Genomic DNA, 15,486 nt, shown 5'->3' with positions numbered 1-15,486 from the left:
ATTTATTATTGCATGTGTTTGAGACATAAATAGTGGCAATACTTGGTGAGGGAGATGGCATTCTGCCCTGGGCTGTAGAAGGAATTAACCTATATTGCAGAAAACTGGTTTGAACTTGTGTGAATTGATCCAACTCACACAGTATAAAAGGCAATTCTACCAAAACTTGAGATGTATGTAATTCACTAAATTTGAAGACAATTAAAAATGTGTAACTCATTCTGGAAATCTAAACAATATTGGTTTTCCTAACTGATAATAAGAAATATTTGCAGCAGTTGTAGTAATGGTAGAAGTAATAATTATTTGCATAATTTAATCCAGACTCCTGGTAGATATTGTGGAATTCCATGCTGCTTTTATTTTATTTCATTTTATTTTATTTTAGCTTTGATTCCGTGAAGGCGGGTTTTCCGGTTAAAGTATCCAATAGAATTTCTGCAATAGCCACGAGGAGCTCCGATTGGCTAGAAGAAAGGTATCCGTCTTTTCCCTGAAACCCGCGGTTTCCAAAAATAACACTCGGGGGAGTACAGACTTGTAGCAGGCCTAGTATTGTCAGTAACAATAACTAGGCCTGTTTTTTCACTAAGAGTAACCGTCTGGAAGGTCGTGACGCTTTGCCAACACTCCGCAAACCTCGTCTAAAGAATGCGGCTTTTCAGGTGAAGCGAGTAACCCAAGCAAAAGCTGAGTTCAGTGGGTGTGTTTGTAGTAGCATTAGCATAGGAGTTAGCTGCCAGAAATCTCAGCGCAGACTCCGTTACCTTGTCAACTAACACCAACTGAAACTGCCTCCTAACAACGAGGAAATACAAGCCGCCATACTCAAGTTGATGTGGGTGTAAAGGCTACTTCACCAGCTGCTCGGGTGTCCTTTAAAACCTCCTCAGTTTGTTGACTTCCACCACAGATGATGAAAAGCAATGTCGACTGATATTAGATCATGCATGAGCTTGGGAGACAAAGGACATACCATTTGTGTGCCACCCGACATCTCCTGCGATCAGCTGAAGGATGATTTAGAGAATAAGTCCTTCCCAGGTACTCGGACACCGAGCAACTGCAAAGGTTTTGTTGCTTTGCAACATCGCAATTATCCTGATTTCATCGCAGGTAAGATTTATTTCTACATCTGTCATCTTGACAAGTCCGGATGTTTGAAATCCACTTAAGCCAAAAACTGAAGCACTTCTAATTAGCGCTCTTATTGGAAAGTGGATAACTGTGTGTTACAGGTGAGCCTTTGGATGTTTGCACTACAGTGGCAACAAAAAAACATTGTTTACTTCCTGGCTCCCAAGTTTCTGTTGACTCCTTTCCAAATTCTTCCACTGAATCTGAGGAAAGCTTCATCAGTCTGGTTATTTCTGGAGACTTTGCTTTGTCAGGACATCCATCTGCCATCAACCCTAACAAAGTCGTTCTTGTCGTCTCCCACAAAACAACTGAGGTACTGTACATGCATTCACTCACATTTACCGAATAGCTCTTCATATCTGGAATCTAACCACTTAATTATGTCCTTTTTAAACTTTTTTTTAAATAGATTTTATCAGTGAATGACCAGGCGCCCAAACTGTTTGAATGCTCCACTGAGGATCTGGTTGGAAAGAAGTTGTCTTCTGTCTTAAAGAAAACGACTCAAGTTTTGGAAGAATCGCTGGAAGAAGATTATCAGCGTACAGATGGAACTGTTGCTATTGTGTCTGGAAAAGTGGTATGAAATCTATGAAACTGAAATTGTTTTCTGAGTTTTATAGTTCATCACGTAGTCAACTGGGCCGCATAATATGAAGAAAACACAATGTTGTAATAATGTTTTGCCTTTACAATGTCCCCATGAGATTTAGCATCACGGTCACTTAAATTTGAATCAAGCACATGAATCAACTGGCAAAATATAGTATTGGCAAGCTGAGTTTGAATGCAAGCTCCTTGAGAAATTGCAAATGTTGCAACCAGGCAGTCCTTTGTCGTGGTAATATGGACCACATGAATACTGTGTGACAACTGTGATCCAATCTACTGCTACCAATCTAGTGCTCCATTAACTACAATTGTCTACTCTCCTGGTGAAATATATGTGTACCTTTTTAGATGTTTGTGATTTTGTTTTCGAGGTGGATGCTGTGACATTATCTGGAGAGGTACCAGTATCGGTGTGTACCCAGAGGCAGTCAGAAAATGAAGACCACCGGCTTGTCATGATGGAATGTGTAGAGAGGATATCCTCCTTTGTGTCCTTCTCCCAAGATGTGAGTACACCAATATTTACCCTGGAAAAATTACCTTCATACCTCTACTGCACAGAAAGATTCAGAACTCTATTTTTAGTCTGATTTAATGACTCAGACTGAGTTCGTCCAGTTTTTAATTCGGATGTTGTGAATCAACATATGAGAAGCTCACAAAAAAGTCATGACATCATCATTTGGGCTTCCCCAGATTGTTTGAATGTGTATCTAAACCTCTGAATTTAAAGAAAGTAAATATTATGATTCTGGCATTTAATACATGGAAATAATTTTAGTGAACATACCTGACCTCAGCATAAAAAAATAGCTTTGATTTAATGTCAGACAGCGCAGAAAAGAGGATTATGTGTCTTTTCATGGTCTATATAAATATCTGATGCCTGCTGCATATTTGATGTCATTTTAAGGGCTCTATCCTAAGCTGTGACTTGGCGTTTGCTTGTCTCCATGGATATCACAACCCAGAGGAGCTGAAAGGAGTGTCTGTAAAGGAGCTAATCCCATCTTTACAAATCCCTGTCTACAGTCATGCGTTGCCCAAAGTAAGCGCACGACACAATTTACCTCATGACATCTCCCTTTTCTGACACTTTTTATAAAAATTCCAGTACCTAGCTGGTTTTCCTCAGACTTTTTTTAGCTTTAGCATTTCATTAGTCTGATTATGACCGCATTTTCTCCCTTTCTTTCAGATGCTGAGGGTTCAGAAGGTGTGTGGGAAAAGCACAGGAGGTGCATCTGTCCCTCTCTATGTGAAACTTCAGGGGGCTGCGCTGTGTGGGAAACCCCAGTACCACCACAACGACGGTGGCACCTTGTCAAGAGACGGCTCCCGTCTCATTTCTCCTGTGAGCAACATGAGACTTTCAGATCATAGTAACGTTGAAGAAGCTCTAACTAAAGAGCAATCTCCAGGTTGGTTATCTATAATTTGTTTATAAATATTGCAGCCTTAAAAACACCAGAATTTTATCGTTGTGATATAACAGGAAAAATGAAAGAGATGGTTGTTGTCTTGCATCAAGTCAAAAAGCTTTAACGAGCAGAAACAATTCAGCACACTCCTAGAGAAACAAATAGTAGTTGCAAGATGCATTTATTTAATTTTTTTCATTGTAATAATGGTTACAAATCCTCGGTCAGTGTTTTGGACCTTTGCCATTCTGTACATTTGTATCTTTGGTTGTTTCGTACCTGCCTGTACGATGTGCTCGATTTGACAACCAGCAATCTAATGTTCTATAATCTATTAGTCAGCTAAAGGGAAATGTGTTTTTATGGCTACAATAGATATAGCTACCAGCACAAAGGTGCTCAGAGGCAGTTTGGTTTGATTAGATGTGTTTTGTTATGTTCCATAAGAGTCAAACGGCCCAAATGGGTGAGTGAATCAAAGTAAATGGAAATTGGGTGTCATAAAAGGTTTCCACAAAAAATATAATTAAACTTTATTCTTATATGCACATAAATAGATCTTTGTTTTAGTGAGACAAACTGCAGGTGATTCTTGAAACCACCAACCTGATAAAACCTTATTCTCTTTTGGATCTTTGACAGAAGACGGATTTGACCACACCGTCTCCTCTCCCACACCAACGCCAGAATACTCTGCAACTGTCTGGGCGTTCGCTCCGTTGAGCGGCCTTCTGGTCCTGTGGCCAGATGGCTCAATCTTCAGCATTCACAACCATCTGGCCCTCAGATTGTTTGGGTACAGCAAGGATGAGCTTCTAGGAAAGGTTAGTCAAACTTACCAGTCCAGCACGGCTGCTGCTCAGACCAGCTCTAATTTGTGTCCCTTTTTGTCAACAGAGTGCCGCTTTTCTGATGCCCGGTTTCTATGAATGGATGACTGGCGCGGGCAAAAAGGCTGGCGCTGTTTCTGACACTTGCATGGTGCTGAACAAAAGTCCAGCTGCGTCCAAAATATCAGAAAATGATGGTGAGCACTTCTGTTTTTCTGAAAATTTATGGTTTGATCTTCGTCTTTTCCGGCAGGATTATTTCTACATGCCGTATGTTTTGCACTGTGGATCAGTTAGGTGTTTTTTTTTTCCCTCAGAACCTTCGTCCTTGGTGGCTGGAGACATGGGAATGGTGCAGCAGGCTATCCTGAAAAGAAGTTCATCAGGAAGAGGCAGGATCTTTACTGGAACCAGCTCCAGGCTGGAGAATCAAGGCAGTGCCACGTCAACCTTCTCTCTTCCTGCAGTTACCTCCACACATTTGGTCATGTAAGTTATCATATGTTATATACCTATTTACTCATGAAAGTTGTTTTTTTCTCAAATGCATAACGTATTGGTTGTGGGTATTATACAGAGTCACATATTTGCTATCACTGTGTAATACTGACCATAACAGACCCTATGTTAGCAGTTGTTTAAAGAAGTTAGATGCACTATTTTTAATACTTTTGTCAGGCTTCTCCTAAATACTGGAAGGGTGAACGATGCAGAAGCAAGCATGCATTTAACAGTGCTGGTGTTCATGTATATTTAATGTGCTTTGCAGGGAATCTGGACACATAGCACCTCTATTGTCAAACCTGATATCTACCATCTCTGGCCAGTAATCACATTTAAACGCTGTTTACATCTCTCTGCTTAATGCATGTTTATTTTGTCTAAACTGGAGACTGTGTGAATTATAGATGTAAGAAAATGTATAACACAATTATGCAGTCTGGACTAAATGCACACTTGTAATTCACAAATTCATAGTTTTGTAGTCTGTATTTGACAAATAACGTCACTGCTATCTTTTCAACAATAGTCTGTTTTTGCTGTTTTTGAGTCTAAATGAATGGCATGTCTGTCAGTATTACTGTACCTTAAGATTGACCACATTTTTGTTTATAAAATGTAAGATCTTCCACAAACATGGCAGCAAAAAATGTACCAACTGCATCTACGGTTCCCAAAACAATAGAGGAAATAACTCCTTTTATAAAACACAATTTTGCAGATTGTTGCTGTTTCAAAGGGATTTCTATCAATTTTACACAGACTAGCTAATAACATCAAGTGGCATCAACTTGAATGAACAGAATATATTGACAAACTAGGATTAGAGTTACAAAATTTAATCTGACGATCATAAAGCAGTTCATAAATGTAAAATGGAAGAAAAGTTATTAACTGCTTTCAATTTTCAGCTTGTTACAAATACAGTTCTGAAAACAGTTGTTTATTTCTATTAAAACTTCCTTTGTCAAAGTATATCCATATATAGTATCAATACCAGATCCAAGTTTTGTTTTTGAATTTTTCTTTTCTACACTTTTAAATCTAGACTTCAATGTTTATATCCTGACAAAATACGAAAAAGCCCAAGAATTATTGATATTTGTAAAGGCACTGTATGAACTTTTTTTTTTTTTGTTAGATCTGAACTTAAGTTTTCTTCTTCTTTCTCAACTTAATAAACAGAGTGAATAAAATGTGTTTGCAGGGCCAACGATACCGCAGAGCTGATTGAGGAAGCAGCCCGGGCGGCTCCCGGCTGTAACACGCTGGATTGTGCAGATTCCACCCAGGCTCTCCTTAAGACGTTCGCCTGGGTGGAAACTCCAGATGAAGACACCTGCTGCTTGATTTCCACTGAGCCGTCCAACCAGAACAGAGACGAGCAGCTGCTCAATGTGATTCAGCAGAATATTTCACCTGCGATCAAGATTACACCAGGTGCTATTTAAGTTCGCTTTCTTTAAATTATTTTTTTTTTTTTTTACTTGACCGACCATGTTTTGTCAGCGTTTGTCAAAGTTCAGGAAAACAAGTGAAAGCTTAATGATATTGTGAAATATGTTGCAGACACACCTGTACAGGATGAGAGAGCAGGTGGCAGCTGTAATGAGGCGGTGAAAGGTCATCGCTCACGCGCCGCGGTCCTCCAAGAGTCGAGCTTTGAGATCATTTCATTGGACAGCAGGTCATTAGAATGTGCCAATGATGCATTTACAAAAACCTAAAGATCCACTCTTCGCATAAGAGAACGGTAGAAAATAAAATACAACTTTGCTTTGGAATTTAATTTCTCAGATCATCGTCTGGTTTCTCTGACAAGTTCTCTGGCCGTCTTCGTCGTGATGCTGCCCCGGTGAATGAGTCTAATTCTGCTCCTCTGTTGGACTCAGCCAGCTGCTTTGTGGACATCGACTCCAACGGAGATGCTGTGACCCGCGTTCTAGCGGAGCTGGATCTGAGCGATGACGCGGAGGTGCTCAGCATGCGAGAGTACGCCGGTGATGCAGCCAAGCTTCTACAGACGCCCTCTCCAGGTGTGGCAAAGTCAGACCAGAAAGTGGAGGCCGCCGGTGCTGCGGTGAAGGCCGAGCTCGGTTTGAGCGAAGAGCAGGATCAGTGGGGAGCGCTCTCTTTGATTCCTAAAGGCAATAGCCAAGAGAGTGCAGAACAAGCAAATAGTTTGACCGACATGCCCGCCACATCAACACCGAAAAAACAGACGGCGAATGGACAAGTGGTGACCTCAAACATTACGCAGGTCCTAGAGGGACAATTTGTAGGAAGTGGATACCACAGAGACGGCACAAGAGTAGGTTGGTAACGAAGTTTCACTGCATGTCAGTTTTCCTTATTATGATTAACATAACAGCAGGACTAACGTTTACTGTCCCTCTCCTTTCCACTAGATGTGCAGTGTGACGTTTCCAGGACTAACCTCTCTGATGGAAGCTTCATGTTCTGCGTGTGGATAAAAAGATCAAACCAGCAGGGGGCGCTGTTGCGAACTGAGCCTTCACTTCACAACCATTCAGGAGCTAGCCCAGGAAAGGTGAGTTCCAGCTGAGAGTTTTATTTTAGTTACTAAAATACTTAATTGTCTCATGTATATGTACATAAAATGGAAATTGTACCTTGCCACAAGAAAAATAAAGCACAGTAAATCTAAAATTCATAAAACTCAAAAGAAACAGAATGTACGTCCATGCACACACAGAGCACTTCAAATGTTAAAACAAGACTTAAAAATTAATCATTTTTAATAAAAGTGGTGAAGCTGAACAATTAATTCAGTATTTCCTTGTTTAAAAAATATACAGCTAATAGGTTTCCTATAAAAACCTTTCATACTTGTGAAAGTCTTCTGTCAGAAAACAATGAGTGACGAGGAAAAGAGGAGTCATTGTAGTTCCTGGGAGCTTTCTGATACATGGTTTGTTTTATTGTGTTCGGTCCATCAGAGTTCTGGCGAGGCCGGTCAAGGAGAAGCGCTGCGCTCCACTCTGGATCTGGAGCATTCTCGAGCTTGTGACGGGCAGTTTGAAGAAGAATACCAGCCAATCAAATCTGTGGGGAAAGGAGCATTTGGGTTTGTCTGGAAGGCAATAAGACGTTGCGATGGACAAGAAGTATGAACTTTTTGTTTTATGTAGAACTATGGTAAATACGACATAATCCTACATAATCATAAATCTATATGTAGATTTTTTTTTTCCTATATGAAAAATTTCCAGGTAATTGTGAAGTTTATTAGCAAATCAAGAATAATGAGCGACTGCTGGGTAGATGACCCCATGTTGGGAAGAGTGAGCCAGGAGATTGCCATATTGACCAGAGTTCAACACCATAACATTGTCAAGGTAACATTGATGTCACAGAACACATAAATCAATCGGGTTCCTTTATGCAAAAGGAAAAACCTCGCCGAACCCTCTTATGGGTGTATGTGTTTGTATTTGTGTGTGTCTGCCTACAGGTAGCAGAGGTGTTTGAGAATGGAAGCTATTTCCAGATGGTGATGGAGAAACATGGAGACGGTTTGGATCTTTTTGAATTCATAGACATGCAACCAAGACTGGACGAGCCCCTGGCCAGCTACATCTTTAGACAGGTATAAGAATGACCAGCGATGGCGATGGTGGAAGGTGAGATGAAGTGTTATTGATCCAAACTACTTTGTTGTTGTTTTTTTTCCCTCAGATTGTGGCAGCTGTTTTCTACTTGAGGGCAAAGAACATCATTCACAGAGACATAAAAGATGAAAACATCATCATTGATAAGTGCTTTCACATCCGATTGATAGATTTTGGCTCTGCGGCCATTCTGTCTCCTGGGAAGCTGTTCTATAATTTTTGTGGCACGTTGGAGTACTGCTCCCCAGAGGTGCTTCGGGGAAATGCGTGAGTGTTTCAACCTTGTGAATAATAAATCATGTGTGCTTTTTAAATAGGTTCCAGTTCTGCCAAAAGTTTAAAATATTTTAACACCTTTGCGAGGAGAAGTAGTATAAAATGAAAATGTGCAAAACATATTCACATTTGACGCTTTGGAGCCACAAACATAGGTTTATTCAATGCAATGTATCAGACATATGAACACAAAAGATAAGGATGTGACCATTTTAACGCAGGCTTGTTATTTTTGCTATTGAAGCATTTTGTTTCTACTGTTAAGACATTCAATGAATATCAAAAAATAATTATATTACTTAATGTATCTGCTGTGCAAAAGGAGCTTATTTGGTCATTTTTATATGGCATTTTTTATAGCACTGACACATTTATAGACGGTAGGAAGGATTCGTTTTAAAAGATATTTGTCACTGTTATGATTGTTGCAATAAATGCCTCAACATTTCATCACATTTTCAGTCCATATTGCCCAACACAAATTTAAACTCCAGATATTCTTTTCCTTCCACCTCACAATTATTTGCTGCATTTTACTGGTCGCTCGCATAAATCTCAGTGAAATGCATTACACTCTGTGACAAAAAGTGAAAAATGCAAACTTTTGAAAGGTAAGAGTACTTTTTGAAGGCACCATAAGTAGTTTTTTTTTATTTTAGTTCTGCAATAAGCCTCTGTTGCACATTGTTTCTACAATATTTGTAAGTGGCAGCCCAAGAGCAAAACAAGTGATACGAGATTAGATCCAGAAAAGCTATTTTAATGGTATTCCACTTGGTACACAGAACCCTTTAAAATTGCAACAGGTTTTATTTTACTCCTCATTTAATTCTCAGCACCACTGAAAAGTTAAGCTCTGTAGCACCTTGTGTAATATAAGAGCTAACATACTGTTTTATCAGGAAAATAATGATTAAATCACATTAGGACCTATCAAGTACCACAAAAATGATATAACTTACAGCACAGTGTGTATTAAATGGTGTATTGAGGTGCTTCCTGCTTAAGAAATGTTTGTTTAAATATTAAATATAACTTCTGGCTAAACTACAACACTTAAAAACTCTTTCTTTACGTAATTCAAACTGATTAGAGAAGTTCAAATTGATTAGAGAAGTTCTAAACCAACACATTAGATGTGTTGGTTTAAAGGGAGTGTTCTCCTGATCGTCTCTCATTAAACATTTTGCATTATGCATACAAAATGTAGGAAACCATGCAGTGTTAAGAGTTCAGCTAAAAGCTCTGAAGCTAAACACTGCTAATCTGGTGATTGTGCTCCTGTCCCAGCTATGAGGGACCAGAGCTGGAGATGTGGTCTCTGGGGGTTTTGCTCTACACCCTGCTGTTCAGTGAGAACCCGTTCTGTGACGTGGGTGAAATCCTCGATGCCAAACTTCAGCCTCCATTCCCCCTGTCTCCAGGTACAATTATGTTCTGTGCCGGAGTTTATCAGCTCTGTCTTCTTACAAATCAGTTATGCAAATTTTCTGTTTGCCGCCCCAGAGCTGCATGGTGTTTTGCAAGGCCTGCTGCACTCTAATCCCGCAAAGAGGATGACTTTAGACCAGCTTCTGTTGCAGCCATGGATCAGCCAGCCCATTTCCCTGGCCGAATACAGCTGGACTGAGGTGGTTCCTGCATCTCGGAGCCTCTGTAAGTACTCCTCGGCATCAAGCGTAGACTTACAATGATCTGCTGACCTCTAATGTACAGAGTCATTCTCTTCTTCTACCAGGTTCGCCACAGAATCAGGAGCCAAGTCCCACTGCATACGCGGGACGGAGCTTGTTCCCAGATTGTGGCGATGAGACTCTGTCTGAGGAAGATGAGGATGAGAATCAGTCAATGGCAGCTCTGGAAACTGAACTCCAAAAATACCTTTTTGGGGATTGAAGACTAAATTTGAAGCAGTAGAAATCTTAACAGTCTGTCTGGCATTTTGTAATATGAAGATTTAAGTTACAAATCAAGAAAAGATAAGCTTTTAGAAGGGAAATCTATTTTGTACAGGAGACCAAATTTTAAGTTTTTTTATAGAGGCTTTTTTAGTAAACAAATTCTTTTAATCATTGGCTCATCGCAATTTTCCTCCAGTGATATTTTATGATCCATTATGGGGAAGAAGATATAAACAAAAGAAGTCAAACCTTCTTTGACTTATTTGATTTCATAGTCCAAAATTGGTTTAGATATATATATATGTGTATTTTTTGTCCTGTTTGCAAAGAAATACATGTAACATTGTGTGGATCGTTTCCTAGTTTTCTATTTTTTCATTAATTTATTTTTTGAATTGCAAGTTTTTAATCAGAATTTTACATGGAGCTGGGCACTTGATGTTTAGATATTTTAATTGCATAAAACATATAAACACTTTTTATATTTATTTTTAAGCATCAATAAATGTTTTTCCATAAAACACGTTCCTTCTGATTTTTCGGAAATTGCCTGAAGTGTGCCTTAGACGTCTCATGATTCTTAACAAATCCATCATGTTTATTTCAATAACTAACAGAATTTTGTAAAAATACCAAACAATATTAAATGTAATTGAAGTTGTAAAGTGAATCAGAATTGACTGAAGTGTAGGACACTGAACAATCATAAAACAGCTGTTTCATAATCAGAAACAGAGTTTTTCTGGGTGTAGTGATTAAATATAATTTGCAAACCTGTAACTTTTACACTATAATTACCATAGGTATTTTTTCACCCATGCAAAACGCTGCTACAAAGAAATGTCACTTTCAGTAGTTCAGGGAATTCCAGCTGTGATAGCATACCAAATGTGCAAAAAAGTTAGGTTGAAAATTTGTCTATTACATATTACTCAGTCAACCACTGGCGGCATAATAACAAACCAGAAGCAATGGGAGCAACAGAAGCTCAGGAATGTTGAGCTCTAGAGGCCAAAGTTCATCAAACTGGCTCAGGAAAAATGTGTAGATTACTTTGTGGAATAAGTTTTAACGGCCAAGCAGCTGCATCCAAGTCTTGTCACCAGGTACAATGCAAAGTCTCAGAAGCAGTGATACATAAAGTGCATAGCCACTGGACTATAGAGAAGTGGAGATATGTTCTCTAGAATGATGCTCATCTATTTAGCTATTTAATTGATGAGTGCAAGTTTGGCATTTGCTAAAAGAACAGTACTTGGCAACAACTCACCTTGGATAACACCTACACTTCCCATCCATCCATTCATCAGTTGTCTATACCCCTTTAAAAGGGTTGTAAGAGTCCGGTACCTTTCTCCAGCAGTCAATGGACAATAGACAGGGTGCACCATGGGTAGGTTGACAGTCCATCATGGAGCTATACCTCCCGTTGCCTGCAAAAGACATAAAACATCCTTAATTTATCCTATTATGCCCATCATCCATTTGCCCCCTGAAGTACTCTCCATCAAAGCAAGTACCAAGCTGAACTTTGAACTTACAACACACACCAAACACAACACTTTTTTAAAGAAGATTTGTTCTTCATTATCCACGGATTCCCTATTAATTCTGTATTTTAATTTTAGAAGAACCCCGGTTCTTGAGTGCAGGTTGTGCACTAAAGAATCCAATTATTGCACAATGTGAACTAACTCACCGGAACGTTGCCTGGGCACTAGATTTCCAGTCGGACGACTAAGAACAACGTACCACCATGGGGACCCGTGTTGTGCTGCAGGTGAGTTGAAATGCTTTTTGACATTATGTACTTTATTTTAATTTAATTTGAATATAGTTGAATTTTGGAGTATGTTATTAATTGATCCAAATAACTCAGAAGTATTGTTAAAAAGTCCTTGAAGCTCCGACATGCAGCTAATGAAATTGCTATAACCTTCGCACGTTTTATTTTTCCTCCACAGGTTCTTCGACAAAAACTAAACTATGTTCCCTCCTACACTTCCATCCCAGTCCAGTTTAAGACGTTTAAAACATCTAATCTGCCTTTGAGCCTCAGCTGCAGACTACTTTGCTCCGTTTCAGATCAGACCTCTTCCCTATTGCAACACAACAAGAGAAACTCTCCTCAGCTGTCTCTGAGATCTTTTCTTGACATGGGATTCACAGAGTACCAGGCAGAACAATTGTATGACAGTGTGTCCAGGATGAAAGGAGGGAATGCTGCCAAACACGTCTTATCAACGCTGTCAGTACTGTTTGTCCTGGGGCTCAACCCCACCACTGTGCATAAGCTGCTGGACAAATGTCCAGAGCTCTACAAGGTCAAAGAAATGCAGCTTCAGCAGCGGATAAGCCAGCTGCGGCATCTGGGTTTTGTTGAAGGTGAGATTATTTTTTCAAATGTAGGTAAATATTCAAATGTTTAACTGTAAATAAATAAATACATACTGCTTGCACTATGTTGTGATGGTGTATCACATCAAATCTTTTTAAAAAAACTACATTGAAGTTTGTGATTATAATCTGGTACAAATGTGAAGAAATTCAAGAGATTTATGTAAAGCACCTTGAATTGCCTTGTTGCTGAAAATGTGCTATATAAATCAAATTACCATACCTTATATATATTTACAAGGTTTGGCACTGATATAAAACCGAAATGTCTCTTCGTCTCTCCTGTAGGGAGTCTTCAGAGAACCGTGTCCTACTACCCAAAGATCTTAACCGTGCCGGTGAAGTCTGTAAAATCTGTGGTGCAGTTCCTCAGAGAGAAGTGTCTGTTTACCACCCAGCAAGTGGCAGAAATCCTCAGAGATAGTCCTGCAGTGGTGTTGCAAGACCTGGACCAGCTAGAGTACAAGTTTCAGGTCAGTAAGTAAAGAAGTGAAACAAATGGGGTTAATATTGTAAAGATCTCTAAGAAGAACTTACTTCAGCTGCCCACTTTCTGTTAAGATCACACCCACCTACTGCCAACCCTGACCCCAATTCCTCTTACAGATTGTCCAAGTTTGGTTATTAGTGTACGTATTTAACAGCCCTCTTTCGTACACAACAGACAAAACTGTTGGTAACTCTTTGTTAATGGTCTCTGTTATTGAACAAAAAGGCCACAACAGTCAATGAAATAACTTGAAACTAACAAAAATAATACATGAAAATGTTCATTTTAGGTGTGGTAAAAACCATGTCACCAAACAGGACATGCTACTTGTCATCCTTTAAATAGGCAGACTGACCGATTAGAGGACATACCTTAGTTTAACATGTAATAAGAAATCATTTTCAATTTCTTACAATAATTTTTGTCTAGGCCTGTTTTAGTGTTTTTTTTATTATTATTATTATTCTGTTTAACCACAATTAAAAAATATCTGATTTTCATTGGTTAATACCATAATAATAAAGAGGTTATCTTTATTGTACATAATAAAGAGATGGTACTGTGTATTTTCCAGACTCGCGGTGCCATTTTATAGCATAATCAAGTAACTATGTTACTTTTAGTTGTTATAAAAACTATTGTACATATCAGCCATAACTTAAAAGAATTTGACATCATAATTTGAACTCTTGAAATTGGCCTCTGGGTCATTAACAAGCTCCTGTTCTTTCTGTTATGCCATTTAAAATAGGAGTGCTGAACTGAGACGTGGCTTGTGTGATAAGATCAGCAGACGCATAGTTTCACCAGGTGTTTGCTAAATGCTACTGCTGCTCTAGAGGAGCTCAGTGGGGAAGTGCAGGGGGAAGTGCTCGGTGGCAGGAGGAGCCTTGTGGAAATAGACAGCGCTTCGTGAAAGCAAACATTTAGGCCTGAGTGAATGGATGCCACAAGAGATTAAAGCTTTTCGCAAACATGCAAGAAAGAATCAGAGCAACACTCAAGCTCAAAAGTCGATTTTACGACCTGTCCCCTCCCTCGTTAACTTCCAGTAAAATGCTTTTGTTAGTTTCAAGTAATTTCAGCGGTCATTGAGGGTTTTTTGGCCAATAACAGAGGAGTACCAAAAAATTTTGTCCAGGCCTGTATGTTGCACTTTGTCTTAACCCACATCTTTGATGCCACTGTTTGTGTGACACTGACATGCAGCAGTGGTGCTCCCCCTGGTGGCTAAAACTTTGCTTTTGGATTGCTATGAAGTGACTTCTCTACATGGCAATATTGCATGGTTAATAACAGCCTTTTACTATATAATCAAATAAGCAAGCTATTAATAATAAGAGTTGTACCACACTCATCAAATTACTTTATATACTGTAGATATATTTCATGCATTCCCTGATTATTATTATTTGTTTCTTGTTAACTAACTGCATCCTTCAAATACTCTCTCCACAGTACGTTTACTTCAGAATGGGTGTCAAACAGGCCGAGATGGTGAAGTGCAGGTTGTTTCGTTTCAGTCTAGACGACGTGCGCTGTCGGCATACATTCCTGGAGCGGCGAGGCTTGTACCAGACCCCAGACAAGAAAGGACAGACTACTTTGATTAACCCCAAACTGGACAGAATCCTTAATGTGGACGAGGGGACGTTCATCGCAGATGTTGCCCAGGCGTCGCCTGAGGAATATGATGTGTTTCAGAAACTCTTGGCAAGAGAGTGGAAGGAGGAAGATTTCGAGTATGGCAGCATTGAATCTTATAGTGATGATGAGGAGGAGGAAGAGGAGGAGGATGAAGAGGAGGAGGACTCCAGAGGGAAAAATGGATACAATAAGAAGAAGAAACAATGAATAAAAGGGAAGCGTGAGAAGAATAAATGGCAGTAATCAGTAAATTTATGCATTTAATTTAATAAATGAAATTATTTTCTTTATATTGCCTCTTCCATCTCTTCATACCTGTTTACTAGCATCAAAGAGTATTATTATAACCAAACATGAACTTGTTGCTTCTCAGTCTGCTGATGAGGAACTAATTTTTGTATTTGTTTAGGTGGCGTCATTAGGCAGAAGTGTGATAACATCAGGGTGACCTCAACTCACTCACAAAGCATCAGATGTGGATGGTGCAATTTACTGTCTTTTGATTTTTAATTAAACCAAAGTGGATCTTTGCTATTCTGCAATGAAATAATTTAAAAGAAAAAAAAAGGTCCAAATCAGATTAAAAGCTCAAAGATGAGAAGGGGAGAAAAAAAACAACAGCATAAGCAATAGTTTAAA

The 15,486-nt window shown here is 39.2% G+C and overlaps 2 protein-coding genes across 2 annotated transcripts; both read left to right on the top strand.

Annotated features, from left to right (window-relative positions):
- Nucleotides 1-489: 489 nt before the first annotated feature.
- Nucleotides 490-10,338, top strand: pask (PAS domain containing serine/threonine kinase). Its single transcript, XM_008433769.3, has 20 exons — nt 490-1,116; nt 1,239-1,453; nt 1,550-1,720; nt 2,124-2,258; nt 2,666-2,800; nt 2,951-3,173; nt 3,816-3,997; nt 4,071-4,200; nt 4,321-4,492; nt 5,712-5,944; nt 6,074-6,191; nt 6,302-6,819; nt 6,913-7,055; nt 7,465-7,632; nt 7,738-7,863; nt 7,980-8,114; nt 8,204-8,403; nt 9,703-9,836; nt 9,919-10,068; nt 10,151-10,338. Exons 1-20 carry the CDS (start codon nt 927-929, stop codon nt 10,306-10,308), a joined length of 3,636 nt encoding a protein of 1,211 aa, XP_008431991.2. The 5' UTR covers nt 490-926; the 3' UTR covers nt 10,309-10,338.
- A 1,603-nt stretch (nt 10,339-11,941) lies between these two features.
- On the top strand, nt 11,942-15,137 carry mterf4 (mitochondrial transcription termination factor 4). Its single transcript, XM_008433768.3, has 4 exons — nt 11,942-12,093; nt 12,278-12,698; nt 12,999-13,183; nt 14,659-15,137. Exons 1-4 carry the CDS (start codon nt 12,070-12,072, stop codon nt 15,052-15,054), a joined length of 1,026 nt encoding a protein of 341 aa, XP_008431990.2. The 5' UTR covers nt 11,942-12,069; the 3' UTR covers nt 15,055-15,137.
- The last annotated feature ends 349 nt before the right edge of the window (nt 15,138-15,486 follow it).

This window comes from Poecilia reticulata, chromosome 17 (assembly GCF_904066995.2).
Source record: "Poecilia reticulata chromosome 17, P_reticulata-male-v2, whole genome shotgun sequence".
In the NCBI taxonomy this organism is placed as follows: Eukaryota; Metazoa; Chordata; class Actinopteri; order Cyprinodontiformes; family Poeciliidae; genus Poecilia; species Poecilia reticulata.
The sequence above is the reverse complement of the archived record's forward strand: the minus strand, read 5'-3'. Positions and strand labels throughout refer to the sequence as shown.

Coding starts and splice junctions, on each gene's coding strand:
- pask (XM_008433769.3), top strand. CDS start 927: ATGTCGACTGATATTAGATCATGCATGAGCTTGGGAGACAAAGGACAT. Junction 2,801..2,950: donor ACAGTCATGCGTTGCCCAAA/GTAAGCGCACGA, acceptor CCTTTCTTTCAG/ATGCTGAGGGTTCAGAAGGT. Junction 4,201..4,320: donor CAAAATATCAGAAAATGATG/GTGAGCACTTCT, acceptor TTTTTCCCTCAG/AACCTTCGTCCTTGGTGGCT.
- mterf4 (XM_008433768.3), top strand. CDS start 12,070: ATGGGGACCCGTGTTGTGCTGCAG. Junction 12,094..12,277: donor GGACCCGTGTTGTGCTGCAG/GTGAGTTGAAAT, acceptor TTTCCTCCACAG/GTTCTTCGACAAAAACTAAA. Junction 13,184..14,658: donor AGCTAGAGTACAAGTTTCAG/GTCAGTAAGTAA, acceptor CTCTCTCCACAG/TACGTTTACTTCAGAATGGG.